Source organism: Cucumis melo, chromosome 12, assembly GCF_025177605.1.
Source record: "Cucumis melo cultivar AY chromosome 12, USDA_Cmelo_AY_1.0, whole genome shotgun sequence".
Classification (NCBI taxonomy): domain Eukaryota; kingdom Viridiplantae; phylum Streptophyta; class Magnoliopsida; order Cucurbitales; family Cucurbitaceae; genus Cucumis; species Cucumis melo.
This window is the reverse complement of record NC_066868.1, coordinates 10,601,076-10,621,677: the sequence shown is the minus strand read 5'-3', so window position 1 is coordinate 10,621,677 and position 20,602 is coordinate 10,601,076. Positions and strand designations below refer to the sequence as shown.

Here is a 20,602-nt window from a genome sequence, read left to right as displayed (position 1 = left end):
CTTTGACTGCAACTAGAGGAAGTCATGAAACAGAGTCCTTGTTCAAGAAATTCTAGCATACTCTTCCTTCTATAACTAAAATTTAAACTTTGCTTTAAACTAATCTACCCTATATTTATGTTAGCTATTGAATAGTGTTTATTATGTCTATCAAACAAGTCAACCAACAACCATCTCAAACTTATATTCTCAACTTTTGTAAATTGAACTCAAATATATGATAGGAAAATCATCACCACAAGGTGATATTTGAACACAAGGATGGAGAATCATTTTCATTCTATTTGGACATTTAGAATGCGTAAGGAATGATTTTCTGACCAAAACGGTCCTAAATTTCTGGATAAACAACATATCTTATTTGTCCTATTAACACATCGTGATGGCTAATTTCTCCACCTAAATGTATTTTAAAAGATAATAATGATAATAATAACAATATCAAATTTTCTATCAAAAACAGTCTTACAAAATAGTAACTCACGAGGATCGGAACAAAAGACAAATAGAATCATTTTCATTCTATTTCCTCTAAATGTCCAAATAGTTCCTTCCAATGTGATGATGCTTCTTCTGGGGTTCGAAAAGTCCAGATGTGAGATTTTGCTTTTTCTCTGCTTTCAAGAATTTCCTGCATTCCAAGTACATTTTCTTTAAGGGAAAAAAAAAAAAAAGGCATTCCAAGTACTTGTTAAGTAGATTATAAAAGTAATGTCTGATTGGGAAAAAATAAGACCCGTGTAAGCTAGCTAACGGACTACCAATTGGTCCATTGTTTTTTAAATGGCAACTGCTTAAACTATTTACAAATATAGCAAAATTTCGCTCAATTAGTAATAGACACCGATGGCCATCTATCTGTGTTGATCAGAATTTACATTTATCACTAATAAATGATAGTACTCTATTAATGTGTATCAACGTCTATATGACGTGATATTTTGTCGTATTTGTAAATATTTTAATTCACTTTCCTATATCTAAAAACAAACTATATGTATGTGTACTTCTTTCTTTCTCTTTCTTCCTTCTTTTCAGGTGAAAAAAAAAAGTTCCTATTGGTATGTATGTAAAACATGAATGGTTACTATTCCTCATTAAGAATCCATCCAACTAAACTAAGGAAACAACCACCTCAACATCTTTTTTGAAAAGGATATGAGTCTCACTATTATTAATATTGAAAAATAGAGACAAAGCTCAACATACATGAGGGTTACACAAAGAGCAATAAAGGGGATCAACAGGCGCACCCGGGCATCTCAACTAGGTTGACACCCACTTAGCGTTCTCGTCACATAAAAAACCACCTCAACATCTTTGTTGTCATTAACTTATTATTATAGACAAGTATTTCAGTCCTTCAACTGTTAATACGTATGTTAGTAGGGGTAGAGAAATGAGAATCCCCCCACTTAAGTGCTGTACTTGTTTACTGTTTACTTTGCCTTTTTAGTTTGGTTATTTAGTTGGCTTCAAGTGTATTTTCGGGGGAGGCTTTTGTGAGTTGTACTGTGGTTAGTACATCACATAGGGAGACCTTCGCCTACTGGAATTGGTTTATTATATTTTGTTAATTAAGACTGAACCTCGATGTGATAAAAAAAGTCATAACATGGGCCACAAAAGAATTCCTAGGAGGGCTGATAGACCCTCCAATCACAGAAGTGTAAAAGCTTTTGGTCATTTGAAAGCTCCCCCACCATTCACAGATCCGAGCTGTTTGATTTTTTTTAATCCAACATAGAATGAAGAACCGCAGGATTTCAGCATTCTTAAAATATATAAACTATATGGACCTGAATGTATTTTTGTATTAGATAAATACCTGAACCTCAGAAGCTCTTTTCGTCTTTAGATTTAAACAGTCGAGAAGAGCTGTCCATTTGCTAGAACAGTTATCAAAAACTCCAACCCTGTAGTATTGCTGCATCTGATGAACCGGAGCTGCCAGTAAATGTAACCATTAGATTTACAAGTTGACAATTAGGTCCAAAGATGACCTCGTCAATATGGAAAAGGAGGTCTACGATTAGCAAAAATTAGGTGCGAATATGAGTATCAGATAGTTTCAGCAACGATAAGACAATTTATAAAAAAATTAATAATAATAAGAAAAAAATTGAACTGGTTTGGAGAAGAAGGGACATGCGAACTAGTTGGAAAAATGAAGAACATAAAAACATTTCAGGTAAAAAGTTAAAAAATATTAATCCTCTTAATTGATATGAAATTTCAAAAAACAACTCTCCAATTAAAGGATAAAAGTAAAAATCATTAAATTGTAAGTTTAAAATCCAATTATCACAATCCAAGGAATAAACCCAGAACTAGTGTGCAAATAATTCTCTTGTTTTTAGTAAGAAACTAACTTCCATTTTATCAACTAAAAAGAGAGGAGATACGATATCTCCAATCTCCACACCAAGAAGTTACAAAAAAGAGGCTCAACTGGTGTAAATCTGAGTTAGGTAGGCTGTAGTTACAATAAATAAATAAATAAAGTAGAGGACTCGGAAGAAGCAAAAAAGTATGAATGAATCCCAAAAACTATCCAAGTTAGAATCTTGAACACCAAAAAATCATAGCATTTCCTCAAAACCAAAGCCTCCAAAGAAGGGCAAGAACACCGTTAGACCAAAGGGTGGTTGCAAAAACACCGTGCAAAAAATAATAAAATTGGCTCTGTAAAGTAACTGTTGGCCTAACAAAAAAAAAAAACTATATTAGTAGATTGATGAACCAGTTTTTAGTAGATACGACAGAGCATGGAGAACCACTAATAGTACCAAAAGGCAAGCAAATTCATTCATGGACTTGGCTTATACATTATCGTACTATACTACGTCCGCCAACCAAACAACTAACGATTCCTCGTTTGCTAGCTCTATTTTATTATTCTCGACTATAAACAACAAGATGGCGAACAATACACATATGCTAATGATTAGGGGGCATATTGCAAAAGTAAAAGGAAAATAACATGAAATTATGAAAATAATATCATAAAGTTGAACATAAAGTTGCATACAATAGCAGAACCACAGAGCATCAAAGCAGGTTGTGCAGGACAGCCGCCTCTTCGGTCCCATGGAGTTGTTCTGTTTCTCAGTTGTTATATTCTCTACTCCTTCCATGTCTCCCTATTCAAAAGGTAATCTAAAAAATTTATATTGAAGAAATCAAAATGCATTGTCAAAGATGCATGAATTTTAAGCACAATAAGGATGGCATAAATTGGCAGATAGGATAATTAACAAAAACTTCCACATAAATATTCAAACAAAATTGGATCAGTCAAATCAACATATGCAACTGAATTGATAATACAATTCTCTCCAAAAGGCTTCAGCATTCATTCTCGCCAAATGAAACCCCAACCTATACCGATTCATCATAATTTCTCTAATAAGACTATACCCAGCCCTAATTTCAGTAAATGTTTCAAACTTCCAGCATCGTGCGTGGGTACTAACCTCCCGCCTGCCCTCCGTAGTCAGCTCTCGTACGCCTGCTGGAGTTTTTCCCCTCTCCTCTTCAAATTCGTAAGATTGAAGTTCTATGATCTTTCAATTTTGCATTTCTTCAAGTTCATGCCTTGTGCCAGTTTGATTTTGGATTGATGTTGAGAATGATTGATATTGAGTAGTGTCTTGAGAGTTTCCAGTTATGTTTTGTTTGTGGTTAACTGTAAATAGTGACCGACGGTGAGTGGCGACTGGCGAGGCAAAGGAGATCGAATAGAAATAGATGGAGACGGCTGGCCTGCGTGGCGGTGGAGATTCAAGAGATGGAAGACGAGGAGACGAAAGATGGAAAAAGAGGAGACAGAAAGACGAAGTAGGAAGAGGAGATGCCAGATGAGAGATGAGAGAGATGGAGCGGCTGGCAGTGGGTTAAACAAAAAAAAAAAAAAAAAAAAAAAAAAAAAAAAAAAAAAAAGCACAACCCTAAACTAAACATATAATTTTTTTAATAAATAGAACTATATATATATAATTTTATTTATTAAAAACGGTTTGGTTCGGTTTCAAAATCGCTTGAATTCAACTTAGAACTATTTAAGACCGCAACAAACCTCATTTTTCGATTTTGTACACAAATCGGTTCGGTTTTGACAATCATTTCGATTTCTACGATTTCCCCATCCACCCCTATTCCCTAACTCTATTATAAATTAATTTACATATTCCAAGAAGTTCATCTAAAAGTGGAAACAACATGTTGATCATGATAAAAAAGAAAAAAAAGTTTCAGGAGAGGGTCATCCTAATAAATTAGTATTAGAGCCTGCAACACTATTAGTGTCACACCCCACCCCAAAGGCCACTCCTTGTGACCAGATGAGGTGTGCCACCTAGGCATTCATTATGTATCTCTCCATGAGATAACGCTCTGAACGCCTAGGAAGCAGAACAACTCTTACTCTTGTCTCTTCCGCAAAGCTCTTCCATTTAGTCTTAAAGACATTCACAACTTTCTGCAGCGGAAAACAACTCTTCAAGTTAGCTTTGTCGCCTAGCTCTTATTGCTTAACTCACCAACTTGTAAGCGATAAGCAAAAGGACATACACAACAGAAAAATAATTTACAACCTTTGACTTTACTCCGTCGCCTAGTACTTTTACATAGAACAACGTAACTTTAACTCTTAGACAACAACTTAAAGAGATAACAACAAGACAACAAAAATAACTGAACTTCTTCTCTTCATTAACTTAACACTTACAGAGTTCATACATTACAAATTATAACCCTTAAAGTTTACTTTGCATAAAATGAAACCTAGTCTGAACTTCTTGCACCATCCTTCTTTTTCTTACTAAGGTGCTTCTCTTCAGGCGCCAAGGTATTTAAAGGTGTAAGACTTTGATCTCTGTCCTTTTTCCTTAACTAGGCTACGACGCTTGAACCATCCTTCACTTGGCTACGTCGCCTGAGAACCTAAGGAGGAAAAAAACTTAAAATGTAAGTCAAATGAACTTAGTAAGCGATGATTTTGAGAAAACCTTTCTGGAGAGCACAACAGAATTAATAATAAAGTAGTCAAATCGCATCGTATAATAATCTCATCGCATCCAGCCACAAGCACCTCAATCATTAGTACAAACAGCGCCCGACACCACGTGCTTAGATCCTCTCACAATTTTATTTCAACATTGAGATCTGGGATTCTCCCTTCGTCTAACCTTGGGATTCACCCTCAACCAACGTCATGCAAGTCATATGAACGACCTGTATAACGAGAAGTGAATAAGAAAATTTTCAAGATGCTGTAGATGGAGTGAACATCACAGTAGTCTAAACACGGGATGCTGGAAAGAGTGATCCCAATAGTCTTGAGGCAAGGAACGATTCATGATCTTGGTAGAAAGAAATAAGTAGTTAATGTGTGATTTATGAGATTTGTAAAATAAGGCAATGCGAGCTTGTATTTGCAATATGAAAGCGAGTTTATGTGATTGTATTGTATTCCTCAAAAAGTATTTCTAAAAGTTTCACTCACTAAGTATTTGACTTATGTGTTAAGTTTCTCTTTCCCTAGGTGTTCAAGCGTATTGAAGCCAAGTAAAAAAGGTAAGATGAGTTGACGCATGGAAACTAAGCGAGAAAGCGGTGTTACTTTTGTATTTCCTCGTAGTACGAGAGGGATTATACTTTAAAACACCTTGAACATTGAGGGTTGCCAAAGTTATGTGAAGGCTAGGATAGACGTTCAAGATTTAAGATTTACCTCTGCACTAAGTCAAGGAGAAGTGTAATGGAAAGCATAGGTCTAAGTAATAAAAGATGGTTAACAAAAAGCTAAGTGAGTTTCTAAGTTGATTGCTTAAGTTGTTTAATTCTACTGCATTAAGTTGAGAAAGTCTCTAAAGTTCAAAAGTTGGAGCTCTGTGTTGAGATTGGTAGAGAAGTTGTTCAGCTTACTAGGCATTCAACGTTTGTCACACGGTATAATAGGCGTTGAGTGTCTAGACGGAACACCTTCGTCTGGTTGCATGAAGTGACTTTTGGGGCGGGGCGTGACATGAATAAATATTGTTGAACCATAAACATTGTTGTTCATTAGAGGAACACTGGTATTTAAGGACTAGAAGTAACCTAGGTGTAAAACGGTAATTTAATCCAACTGGTGTTACGAACAATTGTGAAGGACTAACTTATTGTTATTGGTCTATATACATGGACACATAAATATATCTACAGTGAGAAGAGCTCAACTGTGAGTCTTTAGTGAAGTGTACACATACAACTAACGAATATTGATTAATGAGGTTAATGAGTTTAGGCAATTAATCTCATATCGTTGTAGTTTATGATCTGTAGGTCCATTAGGTCCCCTTTTTAGCTTGTAAATGGTAATATATATTGGTTGTAATTTGAAATGTTCAAATTTACTTTGAAAATTAATATAATATATGGTGATATACATTATAATATAAAGTATATATTTTAATTAAACTTTATTATATAAACTAAATTTTGGATATGATTCAAAATTAATTGATTTATGTGAGAATAAAATGTTTGAGTGAGTTCAAATATTAATTTAATGTGAATTAGATTTATATTAAAACCATATGTTAAATTTTAATGTGTATATGATACATATTAAAATTATAGGTTAAAGAGAAAATTTATATTTGAATATGATTTAAATTTAGATTAAATCAACAATAATATATTTAATTTAACAATTAATTAATTGAAGAATTAATTAATAGTTAAGTTTAATTTTATTAAATTAAATTAATTTAATTAAAACTATAGATTATGTGATTGATATTCATTTAAATATGATTTAATTGAAATTTTAGTTAAATATGATTTGATTCAATATTAATTTAATTTAAATTAATAGGAAACGTAGGTAGTTCTCCCACGTAACCAAAAAATCTCTGTAACTCTTTCTTTTACAAAATGAAGAAGTGGGGGTAAGAGTACGATAGATAAAAACAGGTGATTCTGAAAGGAAAAGTGATTGTGTGTATTCTCTCAAGGAAAATATAATTCTCTCTGGAAAATTTTCATTCCAATTTTGGTTCTCACAAACTAAAATATCAAGCTTAGAGACTAGGAAAGTTTGCAAGTGGTGGTGTCTCAAAATTGGCATTTAGCAAATATAGAGACTTCAACGTACGTAAGTTTTCCTTTTCTCTGTAATTTCTCATTTATTTTCTGTAAAAGGATGCTTAGCCTTTAGATTATAGGGAAATTGTCAAAAATAGAACATTGGGCAAAATATTTACACTTCATAGAAAAATCAAGTGTAATATTTTTTTGTCTTTTAGTGGTTTTGTTCTATGGAGTGTAGATAGTTTGTTAATTTTTTTCAATTTTTAAAAACACCCCTTATAGTAAATTAGTTTCTGTATTTTTCTTTCCAATGTACTAGTATTTTTAAGTTTCCAATTAAATTTGAGTTTAAGTTTCTGTTAAACTATTCCACTGTAAATGGTTTTTATCCCTTCAATAGACACCTTATTGTCGCGAATAGGACCAGACAATACCTTCTAGAGCCAAATTTCCTCACAGATTCCCAAACCCATATCCCTGTATACGGCTTTAGCGCTGCTTTGAGCCACAACTCCTTACTTCTTACTTCTTCAAGTAACAAGATTGCCCCATGCAAAGGTGCAGTATCCCGAGGTGGATCTTCTATCATCAATAGAAACATTGCCTAGTTAGAGTCAGTATAGACCTCAATATACCTTCTGTCAATCTTCTTCAACCTCGATCCTATACCAAGAGTTGCTTTTAAATACTTAAGAATTTTATTAACTGCCTTCATATAATCTTCATAAGAAGCTTGCATGAATTGACTGACAGTATTCATAGCATAAGAGATGTCTGGCCTAGTGTGAGACAAGTAAATCAGCTCTCCTATAAGATGTTGATATTTCTCTTTATCAACAGGAATTATGTCACCTAAATTTCTGAGTTTGACATTTAACTCAATGAGCGTATCAGCAGGACAACATCCCATCATGCATGTTTCAACTAATAAATCAAAGGTGTACTTTCTCTAAGACGTAGAGCTGCCCTCTCTAGACCTAGTAACCTTAATCCCAAGGAAGTACTTTAGATTACCTAAGTCTTTAATTTCAAGCTCATCCCCCATCGTCTTTTTTAATTGGATGATCTCAACAACATCATCTTCATATAGCACAATGTCATCAACATAGACAATTAATTCTACAATTTTCCAAGTTTTAGAGACTTTTGTGAATAAAGTGTGATCGAAGTGCGCTTAATTGTATCTCTGAGACTTGATGAAAGTGGTAAACCTATCAAACCAAGCTCTCAGTGATTATTTCAACCTATACAAAAACTTCTAAAGCTTGCAAACCTAAATATCAAATTGAGTTGCAAATCTTAGAGGAGGACTTATATATACTTCCTTTTCTAAATCTTCATTCAAAAATGCATTGTTAACATTAAGTTGATATAGAGGCCAACCTTTATTTACAACAACTGACAACAAGACTCTAATAGTGTTTATCTTTGCAACAGAGGAAAATGTCTCAGAATAGTCAACCCCAGAAGTTTGAGTGAACCCTTTTCCATCTAATCTAGTCTTATGTCTATCAAAGGCACCATCTGATCTATACTTGAGTGTAAAAATCCATTTGCATTATATAGTCTTATGTCCCTTGGAGAGTGTGCAAATATCCCAGGTATTATGTTTTTCCAAGGCTCTCATTTCTTCCATGACAACAATCTTCCACTCAGGGCACTCTAATGCAAGGTGGATATTCTTGGATATATTGTAATAAAGTCAAGGCTAACAGTGAAGGCTCTGAATTGGGTTGAAAGGTTCTCATATGAAACATAGTTAGAAATAGAATGCTTTGTACAGGACCTAGTACCTTTCCTCGACACATACTTATTGGCAACTTTCCTCAGTGTATACTTTGTATAAGAAGATCCAAATAAGGATTATACTTACTGATGTTTTCTGAATGGTCCTACTTGGTTTCGTTTTCTGTAGATTCTACAATGACCTCATTCTCATCAATCATAACCTCTCTATTTATAATTACCACATCAACACTACTCTTCTCAACCATATCTTTAGGGACAACTGCTTCGAACTCGTTATTTTCAAACCCGACATACCCACCTAGCTTACTATCAATATGTGTGCTAGTGGAATTTGTCTGAGACCTGATATTCTCACTAATTCTATTATTAATATGTGAGTCAATGAAATTAGTCATACTTTGATCTTGTAAAGGTTTATAACCTAGGACTAGAGCTGGCTGAATAGCAAGAGACCCAACTTGCTTTCTAAGATTCCTCTTATAGTAGGTTTTCTAGGGAACTTGGTTTGTAGGTAGGACTGTAGTTTAAGAAGTTGGGTCAAGTAAGATAACAAGAGTAGGATAGGTAAACTCTAAGGGAACCACATAGTTAGACTCTTTACTCACACTTTCCCCCTAAATTAGGTTAACAGGAAAGAATGGACGATCCTCAAGAAAGGTGACATCCATGGAGATAGAGTATTTATGTGAGGATAGGTGAAGGCATTTATAACCTCCTTGGTATATAGAGTACCCAACAAACACGCAAGTTGAAGCCTGAGGGGTGAATTTAGTTTGGTTAGAATCATGCCTATGAATATAGGTTATGCACCCAAAGGGGGACATCTGAAATGAGACGAGTTGAGGGATAGAATTCTTTAAGACATTCTAAGGAGGTTTGACAGTGTAGAATATAGGAAGGCATTTGGTTGATGAGATGAGTTGCAGTGAGAACATCACCCCATTGATAGGAAGGAAGAGAAGTAAAAACATAAATCTCATTTTGTTTAGAGATGTAAACACAAGAACTCTGATGGACAATTCCCTTAAAGAAGAAAAACTCGTTAAGACTCGTTAAGGGTGTGGTTTTGAAACTCGCCACCATTATCACTGTATAGGATTAAAATCTTTCCATTGAATTGCGTTTCTATGGTGAGATAGAAGTTCTGAAATATGGATGTAACTTCGAATTTTTTGGAGATGAGGAAAGTCCAAGTAAGGCGGGTGTGATCATTAGTGAAGGTAACAAACAACCTTTTTCCTAAGGAGGTAGTGACCTTGGACGATCTCCAAACATAACTATGGACAAAAGCAAAAGGTTGAGTTGACTTATATGGTATGAGGAAAAGAAGACTCGATGTTGTTTAGCCCGAATACGCACATCACAAGACACGGTAGAAATATCAACTTTAGAAAAAAGACGAGGAGATAAGTATTTCATTTATCGAAACCTATGGTGGCCTAAACGAAAATATCATAACATACAGTCTTTTTTTGAAGTAGTAAAATATGTAGATAAAAGACCAGTTCTAAAAATGCTACTAAAGGAGGCATCATATCAAGTAGGTAGAGTCCCCTACTGTGGTGAGCAGTGTCAATCACCCTCCCTGAGCTCAAGTCCTAAAACGAAATAGAATCAGATAAGAATATCGCTTTGCAATTTTATTCACAAGTAAGCTTTCTTATAAAAAACTTGGGGCACATACAAACACATGATGTAAAGTCAATCCTTCAAAAGTAAAAATCAGCCCCTTCCCAACAATGGGAGCCAAGGAACCATCTGCAATCTTTATTTTCTCATTACCAGCAAACGGAATGTAAGACACAAAGTGTTCTAAGGATCCTGTCAAATGATCAATGGCACCAAAGTCCAAAATTCAGAGATTCTTCAAATCAACACTAATACGACTAAAACTGAGGTATACTTGACTGGACAATACCTCCTAGTGTAGTCGAATAGGGATCCCCAAGTAGCTAAGAAGGGCTAGCATACTCACTTACATACTCGCCCCGTGTTTTATTTGTCGTTGAAGGGGTGTTTCTTACGTCCTAGGGGACGACCATGTAGCTTTCAATAGTACTTCTTAGTATGCCACTGTTTCCTGTAGTGTTCACTGACGAGGATTGGTTTTCCACTTTGCTTCTCACTGTTATGACTAGGAAACCTCACACTGGTACGATCTTTCTAAAGGTGAACCTCAGAACAAACCTCCATGAGGGAGAGTATAGGTCTCTTGCTCAATATACATCTGTGAACAATATTGAACTTACAGTTGAGACCTACCAGAAAAACATATATCCTATCAACCTCCTTAATCCTAGAGTACTGTATGTCATTGCTAGGACAATTCCAGACAATTTCTCTATATAGGTCCATTCCCTGCTAGATAAGGGAAAATCTTTAAAGAAGGATATCACATCCATTATCCCTTGTTTGCATTCATGAACTTGTTTTTGTAGTGTATAAACCAAGCCATTCTAATGCTCAGCATACAATTGCTGAGTTGTATCCCAAATCTCCTAAGTTGTTGTAGCATATAGTAAAGGTTTGTCGATCTGTGGTTTCATACTGTTGATTAATGTGGATCAAATAAGAGAGTCCTCCCCTTTCTAGTATCGTTCATGAGGGTCTCTCAGAGTAGGATGAGGTATCTCCTCTGTCAAGAAATCAAACTTATGGCACCTTTTAAGGAACATTTTAATAGACTATGACCACGAAAAATAGTTTTGACCACTCAATTTCTCCCTTAAAAAATATCTTGTAGATTATGCCGCTGGATTAGACACATAAGAAGAGGACAAAGCAAGGAGCGAGGTTACCAGATTTTCAAAATATATTAGTGAGATCAAATGATTGTTGGATGGAGACCCTAGCATTACCTTAATCATTGTAATTTGCTGTCGTAGCATGTCTAAAGATGATGTTGAGAAATACCAGGAGACGAACCCTGCTCATAGGCCCTTAACTACATTGAGGACTCACCTACCTCAAAAGTCAAGTGGGCTGGATTTCCATCCTTAGGACAGTCACTAGGGTTTATGGCTAACCCAGCAAGAGGCTGCGTAATCACACTAGCAGCAAAAGATTGAACCAAGGTTGACGGCTGAGCAGATCAGGATGATGGCTTATGTGCCAACGTGTGCGAAGGTGCGTACGGCGGTACTTAGAATGAAGATGTAGGCGCGAACAATAGTTTATAAGGGCCAAGCAGTGCATATGAGGGAATTCGAACCAATGGTGCGTGAGGGACATATGTGGCTGAAGGCTACTGGTTGTTGGACGGTTGCGATGGGTAGGAAGACTGGCATGTATGTTTTGAAGATGTCGAAACCTCTCATCTGTAGCGGCATTAATCCGAGCATCAACTACGATGGTGACAGCTGTATTGATGTCGACGACTATCCTTTCTGCTAGGGTTCCATATAGTGTTTCATTGTTTAGGGTTTCTTCAATATCCCACTCTGATACCATATTGAAAACAGAGATGTAGAACAAACACAAATTTACGTGAAAACCATATACTATGAGAAAAACCACAATGCTAGTATTTCTTATTCTTTTCTTATGATAATAAAGGTACAAAGGAAAAATATTTATAATCAACATGAGCCAACTAATTAAAATAATAAAAAATTAGGGCAAAGTAAATCTCAACTACCTTGGGCTTTCAACATGACCTAAACCCAATATTTAATTTCTAACAAAAAGTCGGGGAGAATCATGAACTAATGCTCTTCATCATGAATGAAGAAGAAAAGACGAAGGTATTAGCAAAGTTGGAAGAAGAAAAAGGGTAAAACATAGTGGTCGTGATTGATACCGGAGCGACCCACAACTTCATCCATCAATGTTTAACGAAGGAATTAAGCTAAAGAATCAAGATTCGAAGTAACCATTGGGGATGGGACCGCATGGGAAGGAAAGGGTATTTGTAAGAGAGTTGAAGTAGTATTGATGAAGATAACAATTGTAGCTGATTTTCTGGCAATTAAATTGAGGAATATATACATGATATTGGAAATGAAATGGTTACTTACGACAGGGTTCATGGGCATGATAATGATGTATCGGGTAGGAAGAAAACAAGTGACTCTCAGAGGGCGTCCATCGTTAACCAACGCGAAATATCTCTGAAAACAATGACCAATACTTGGGAAATAAAGGATCAAAATTTCTTAATCAAATTCCAAAATTTGGAAATTGAAACAGAATGGGAAGAAATGGAAGATCTTTATAAAATGGGAGAAGGCAAAGAGTTGCCATTAATGAGAGAATTGTTAGAACATAATGCGTCCGTCTTTGAGCTGCCTGCCTAACGAGTTGCCACCTAAAAGAACTATTGACCATCGCATCTTGATTGTAGAGGGACAACAACCAATAAATTTTAGGCCATACAAATACTGGTACATTCAAAAAGCCAATTGAGAAATTAGTAATGGAAATGATGCAAGTGTCGATCATTCGGCCAAGTCAAAGCCCCTACTCGAGCCCAATCCTGTTAGTAAAAAAGAATGATGGGGGATGAAGATTCTAAATAACTACCATAAACTCAACCAAGCCACTGTGGAAGATAAAATTTTGATACCAGTAATAAAAGAATTATTTGATGAATTGCATGAGACAATTGCCTTCCCTAAGTTGGATTTGTGTTCTAGCTACCGTCAAATATGGATGAAAGAGAGCGACATAGAGAAAACTACCTTTAGATCTCACGAAGGACATTTCAAGTTTTTGGTTATGTAGTTCAAATTGACCAACATCTTTCAATATATGATGAATCCAGTTTTTAGGTCATTCCTACGACTATTTATGCTTGTATTCTTCAATGAAATATTGGTTTCAAATATAACAGAGCACAAAAGACATTTGGGGGTAGTATTTAACATCTTTAAGGATAATAAATTGTTTATAATCGAAAGAAATGTGTTTTGAGCACCCAAGGATCCAATACCTAAGCCATTGGATATGAGAAGGAGGGGTGGAGGCCGACGGTAAGAAGGAAAAGCAATGGTCAATTGGCCACGACAAAAAAAATATGACAGAATTACAGGAGGTTTGTGAAGGGATATAGAGATATTGTAGCTCCCTTAACAAAATTATTACGAAAAAATGCATTCAATTGGTGTGATGAGGAAACTGAGGCTTGGAGCAATTGAAACATGCCATCGTGAAAGTCCCGGTGCTGGCCTAACCAGATTTTACCCTTCTATTCACCATTGAAATGGATGCATCGGGAGTGGGGTTAGGGGCAGTGCTTTCCTAAAATGCAAAACTCGTCGTATTACAGTCAGAAGCTATCTTTTATAGCTCAAATGAAATTAATTTATGAGAGGGAGCTTATGGCTGTGATGATGGCAGTGTAGAAATGGTGACATTATCTATTCGACAGGAGATTCATAGTGATATCTTGTAAGACCCGCACCTAAGTAGAAGGTTATTTTTTTGGTAAGCAAGAGTTTTGAAGAAGGTTTTTGAAGAAGTGTTTTGTTGAATCGTGTAAGAAAACTAAATGATTGTGTGAAAATCTGAATGATCATGTAAGAAAGTTAAACGATCGTGAAGGAAGTTAAACGATCGTTTGAAAGCTAAACGATTATGTAAGAAAGTAAACGATTACGTAGGAAGTTGAAAGATCATTATAAATTAAAGCTAAACGATCGTGTAAGAGGTTGAACGATCATGTAGAAAGCTAAATGATTGTGTAGGAGGTTGTAGGCAGAAAAGGAAATTTAAAGAAGTCCTTAGGGTTACTTCGGTTGAAAGCTTTGTAATTACAGATCAGTAGAGTTGGATTCCAGGTGTCGTGACATGTGAAGATTCAGAATTTAATTAAGCAGGAGCTAGCAATATTATAGGAGTTTAAGAAATGACTAATCCAACTTAGGGTTAGTATTACTAAGAGAAGAGATTGGAAGGAATGAGTGTTATTCTAGGATTTTACTAAGAGAAAGACCAGAGATCGCTAAATGAGAAGAGTTTTGATAAAAAAAGGGAAACTTAGAACAATGAGTGATTTTCAAAATGATTACAAATTTCTAAAGCTTTCCTTTCTAAGGGTCATACTTTCATTTATCATGTGTTGCACGTTTACGTTTATGACAAGCATGGGATACAGAAAGCTCTAATGTTACGTTTCCAAGTTATTGTTTCATGTTTTATTGGTTGTAGTGTATGTTTTGTTTGAGAGTAAATTGTCAGTCATATGTTTATCAATGACCTAGCTATTATGTACACATAAAGAGTAAAGGTAGCCATGTAGAAAAGACATGCATGGTGGATTGAGGTGGGACAATGAAAAGATGTGTATTTTGTTTGGTAGCCTAAGCAACAAGAAATGAACCAGGAAATTCTCAGGATATTATTGATGAAAAGGACATCATAGTGGTCTATGCACGGGAATGGTTCCTGTTCTTGGTGGAAAGGAATGTGGATGACTATAATGTGTATTTTGTGATTATGATTTATTGAAATAAGGCGTTGAGCCTGTATTTATGAAAAGGAAATGTTTTACGTGAATGCTTTGTATTTCCAAAAAGGTTTTAAAAAATTATCACTCACTAAGTTATAGACTTACGTTTTAAGCTTTCCCTATCCCAGGTTGTAAAGAGCTAAATGATCAGTTAGGGAGCTATGCGATCGAGTTAAAAGGTAAGTGATTGAAGCTAAACGATTGGTCAAGGAGCTAAGCAAACAAGTTGAAGAACTAAGCAATTGTTGAAGGTTTATGACTCTGAAGGTGTTTAGGATTTCTTATTTAAGTCTTGTATTAAGATCTTATTTCATGTACTGTTGTAGAAAACATGTTATTAAGTTATTAAAAGTGAAGTTGTGTTGTTTTCCCTTGCTTTATGGTTGTGTTCTTTATCGTTAGTGGTGTTATAGGACTTAAGCAAGCATTCTGGCATTTTGCATTAGAGGTGTTAGGATTGCTTAAGTTATGTTTCGTTTCATACGACAAGTTTAAGTATGCGTGTGAGATGGGGCATGACATATCTGATCATAAGGCCTTAAAGTTTCTTATAAAGAAGAGAGAAGTGCAAGCACGGTTTTGAAAATATTTAACAAAGTTGTTGGGGTATGACTTTGAGATCCTATATCAACTTGGGTTGCAAAACAAGGTGGCATATGTACTTTCCAAAATATCCCACCTTTTTGAATTAGCAGTATTGACAGGCACGAGTATTAATTGTTGATGTGGAAACTATTCTAAAAAAAGTGAAGAAAGATGATGAGCTATAGAAAATAGTGAAATAATTAGAAAAGAACCCAGAAGAAAAACCGAACTACCAATGGGTGAACCCACGACTATTATACATAAGGAGGTTACTGCTTTTTAATAAATCAGTTTTGATCTCTTCTATATTGCATACATTCTATCACTCAGTTTTAGGAAGACATTTGAAGGAAATTAGACATCCACAGTGAAATTTAGAATCGAGATTTTACTTTAATTGCTTCTAGCTAACATGCATAAACATAAACTACATGAAATAGGGTTTTAAAAGAGTACTTTTGTAGCTTTCGAATTGCTCGTCTACTCCTTGATCATGAACTCGGACCACCACGAGTGTTGACCCGCTATTCTTCAAATATAGAATCGGGTTGTGGGACCCAACGAGTGAAGAAATTGGGAGAGAGAAAGAGATGAAAATTGAAGGATTTTGAGGTATTTTTTGTGACAAATTTTGCGATAACTTTTTGGTGAATAAGATTTTTTAGAAAAAAAATGACAAAGGCCAAAAGTTTTTTAAACTTTGAAAATACACTCATTTTATAAACAAATTATATGCAAGTTTGCATGTAATTGATTCACCAAAGCCTAACACTTCACAATCCACTAACCATCAATGGGCTTTAATGAGCTCTTACTGTCAACATCTTATGCAATTACATATCCCACTATGAGTTAATGGGATTATCAAATAAAATATTGAATTTTTCCACTAACTTTAGTCAAAAGGGTAAAATGGTCATTTGACCATTCAAGTCAAGGTCAAAGTGACATTTTCAAGTCAAAAGTCAATATTTTGACTTTTTACCATTTTATCCATCTTGACAATCCACATTCATTTTTCTAAAATTCAAATCACATTTAAATACATAGGCGGTTAAAGTTTAACTTTTCAAAGTAAAATAGTCAATATTTTGACTTTCTCAAATTTGACTACTTCCATCATTTTCGAGCTTTCAAGTAAGAATTGTATTTATATTTTTTATATTTAGATCCTATTTAAACATAAAGCTCTATCTCTAAACTAATAACCAACAATTATATCACTTATGTTTGTCAGTTTCTCTTTCCTTACCAAATTCGAACTATTTGAACTAATCAATCATATTGTTCTAAATTAATTCCTTATGAGCAAGCAAACAAACTCAATGGACCTATAGATCATGTGAGCTCTAACGATCCAAGATTAACTGGCTAAACCTTTTTAGACTAAACTAATCAACATTCATTAACTAACGGGTCATTCCACTAAAGTCTCGTAGTTGCACTTCCCTCACTATAGATATATTTGTTTCCATCTAATATAACCATGATCGGTAAGTTAATTATTTATAAGTCATTCATAACCTCGGTTAGGTCAAATTATCGTTCTACTCCCGAAACTACACTTGCTCCTTAAGTTCCACTAAACTCACTATTGAATAATTGGTTTAAGTTCCAACCTATAAACTGAATCCCTCTTGGGTCAATTAGAGGGTAGGGCCCCTTGTTCAAGACTTGGATTCAGTAGTCCTTAAAGGAACAACCTATCTACTAACCCTAAAACAAGTAGGAGTGAGTTCTATCTTGAATCCTATGTCCCTAACTATCCAACCAATTTTACTCCTGAAATGGGAGGCTTATTAAGCCAACGTTGATGAGCTGCCCTCATCTATGCAAATTTAACGATAATCTTGTGTGAAAAGAAGTTCATAGTTAAGTTAGGAGTAAGATTAAGGTAAATGGTGTTATAACGTAAAAGTGAATATTTTATGGTTTAGTCTTATGTAAACTCTTTACATAGGATGCCCCCACTTTCATGTCCCTACATGAACAATTTAGGATCACTTTGTTTGTATAAAATACAAAGCAGGCTGCATCTATAGTGTCTCTAGAATAAGGTGTCCAACCTTTATTTAAATATTATAGATCGTTTAGGCTATATACTCGAATTTGATCCATGTTTATGTTTATACATAAAGTTCAAGTTTACTCAAGATAGCCTTGAGACCTTAGTTTATTGAATTTGAGATTATAGTAGTCAATTTTACTAACCAAAATCCCAATAACAACTTTATTGAATATAATGTGATTTTAAATTATAAACTATGAGTTTTAGGACATAAATTCTAACGACAGACGGGCTTCCTTCGGACTTATAAGAGGATGAGTGGGGAATTCCATGGGATAGAAATGAAGAGTGATATCAAGAAATATGTTAAATAGTGCGAAATTTGCCAGCAAAACATAATGGATGCGACATATCCATCGGGGTTTTGTAACCATTACCCATTCCAGAGGTGATCTTGGAAGACTGGACCATGGATTTTGTCGAAAGACTTCTGAAGGCGAGGGGTTCGATTTAATGATGGTCATAGAAGATAGGCTTAATAAATACGCTTACTTCATTTTGTGCTGAAACATCTATTTACAATTAAATAAGTCACAAAAATCTTTATTGATAAGAGTGGTAAGTAAGTATGGGGTACCAAAGTCTATCATCATGGATTGTGATAAAATATTCCAGAGCAACTTCTGAAAGGAGTTGTTTTCTTCAATGGGTACCTTTTTAGAGAGAAGCACGACTTTTCACCCCCAAACGAATGGACAAACAAATAGAGACAACCGATGTGTGGAAACTTACCTCCATTGCTTTTATAATGAACAACCTATAAAGTGGAATAATACCTTGGGTTGATTTATGGTATAATATCACATTCCACACTTCGCCCAAAGCTACACCATTTTCAAGTGTGTTTGGGAGGTCCACCTCTGCTCGTATCATATGAGAGTAGAAAATTTGCCAATAATAGTGTGGAATAGATTTTAATGGATCGGGATTTGGTGATAAACACTTTGAAACAAAACTTGACTCTAACCCAAAACCAAATGAAGAAACAAGCTAATCTTCATATGAGGGAGTTGAAGTTTGAGGTGGAGAGTGAAGTTTACTTGAAACTAAGGTTGTACTTGTTGGAATTTGTGTCCTAAAACTCGTACTTTGTTATTTGATTCAATAAAATTTATTATTGAATGCTATAATCTTAAAATCAATAAATTAAGGTCTCGGGGCTATTTTACTGAGTTTGTCAATACACTTGAACTTTATGTGAAGACATAAACATGGATTAAGTTTAAGTTAATAGCCTAAATAGTTTATAGTGTATGAATAAGGTTGGGCGCCTTATTCTGGAAAAACACTATGGATACGACCTGCTCCGTAGTTAGTACAAACGATGTAATCCTGAATAGTTCATGTAGAGACATGGGAGTGGGGGCGTCCTATGTAAATAGTTTACATAAGACTGGAACCACGAAATAAGTCACTTTTAGTTATAACACCGTAAACTATAAACTGACTATTTCAATTATGATGGCCTAGGTAACTTGATCTTAATCTTGAGCTAACTATGAACTTCTGTTCATTCGATGGTATCCTTAGATTTGCATAGATGAGGGCAACTCATCATCGCTGGCCCAATAAGCCTCCCATTTCAGGGATAAGACCGAGTAGATAGCTAGAGACATAGGGTGCAAGACGGAATTCACTCCTACCCACTTCTGGGATAGTAGATAGATTGTTCCCTTAAGGACTGAATCTAAGTGGCTTCTAATTCACAATAGGCTGCCACATTGCCCACTAACTTAGTTTTGCTTAATTAGGTTTTATTTATTGGGCGTTATTTTGAAATCAAGAATTATTTGATTTTGTGAAAGTTAGAATTAAGTATTTGTTGGATGAATAATTAATTAATTAGAGGATTTGGAATTTTGGTGTTGTTAAAATTGATTTAAGTGGTGTGTTATTGGTTTAATTAAATTTGTGGATTTTAAGGAATTTTGGTTAATTGTTTATAAGTATATATAAACTATTTATAAAAGTGAATAATTTTGTTATTTATGAAAATATGATTATTTAAGGAAAAGATAATTGCATTTTTAGAAGAAAAGATGTGTTCTGTTGGAGGAAAGAGAAGATTTAAGTATTTGTTAAGTAAAATTATGAGAAAAGATTTTATTAGGGGAGAAAAAGGAAAATAATTATCTACAATAAATTTTGCCTCTATTGACGACAAACATGCTGACGCCCCTAAATTTCGTTGATAAAAGTGATATTTCCCACGAATTTTTTAATCGTCAGTAATAAATGGAGTCACCAACAGTAGAAATTAGAGGATTAGCATGGACGAGTCTTTGCCAACAACTTATTTTTGTAGAAATTAGAGCATTGGCAAAAGTAGACATATGTCGATGGTTTATTATTACTGTCGAGTTAAGTGGACCAACGCCGATGGCTTTTAATAGACCGTCAACGATTCTTTGAAAACAAAAAACCCTAATCTCTTTTTTTCTCCATTCCCTTTTCTCCCTCCCACACAAGGACCCCCTTCCCCTTCTCGATTTCTCCTCCCTGCCACGAACGGATGCCACCGCCCCCCCAATTTTTCTTGCCACGAACGGACATCCATCGCCCCTACAATTTTTCTCATCACAGTCTCCTCCTTGTGCCTAAGACTCTGTGCCGCCTCCGTCCCTTCCCCATTTTCATATTGCTCATCACGCTATCCTCCTCCCTCCCTCTCTAGG

General features: G+C 35.1%; 1 protein-coding gene across 4 annotated transcripts; it reads right to left on the bottom strand.

Annotated features, from left to right (window-relative positions):
• Positions 1-262: 262 nt before the first annotated feature.
• LOC103500495 (uncharacterized) lies at positions 263-3,965 on the bottom strand. Of its 4 annotated transcripts, none has more exons than XM_008463807.3 (4): positions 3,477-3,965; positions 3,032-3,143; positions 1,829-1,947; positions 263-631 (listed from the first exon to the last, which is right to left on the bottom strand). In XM_008463807.3, the coding sequence occupies exons 2-4, from the start codon at positions 3,135-3,137 to the stop codon at positions 518-520; spliced, it is 339 nt and encodes a 112-aa protein (XP_008462029.1). In that variant the 5' UTR covers positions 3,138-3,143; positions 3,477-3,965; the 3' UTR covers positions 263-517. The 4 variants fall into 4 exon arrangements, with proteins under 4 accessions (XP_008462029.1, XP_050935819.1, XP_008462037.1 ...); XM_051079862.1 differs by having other exon boundaries at positions 263-651; positions 3,032-3,159; positions 3,477-3,927; XM_008463815.3 differs by having other exon boundaries at positions 3,032-3,159; positions 3,477-3,926.
• Positions 3,966-20,602: the final 16,637 nt, after the last annotated feature.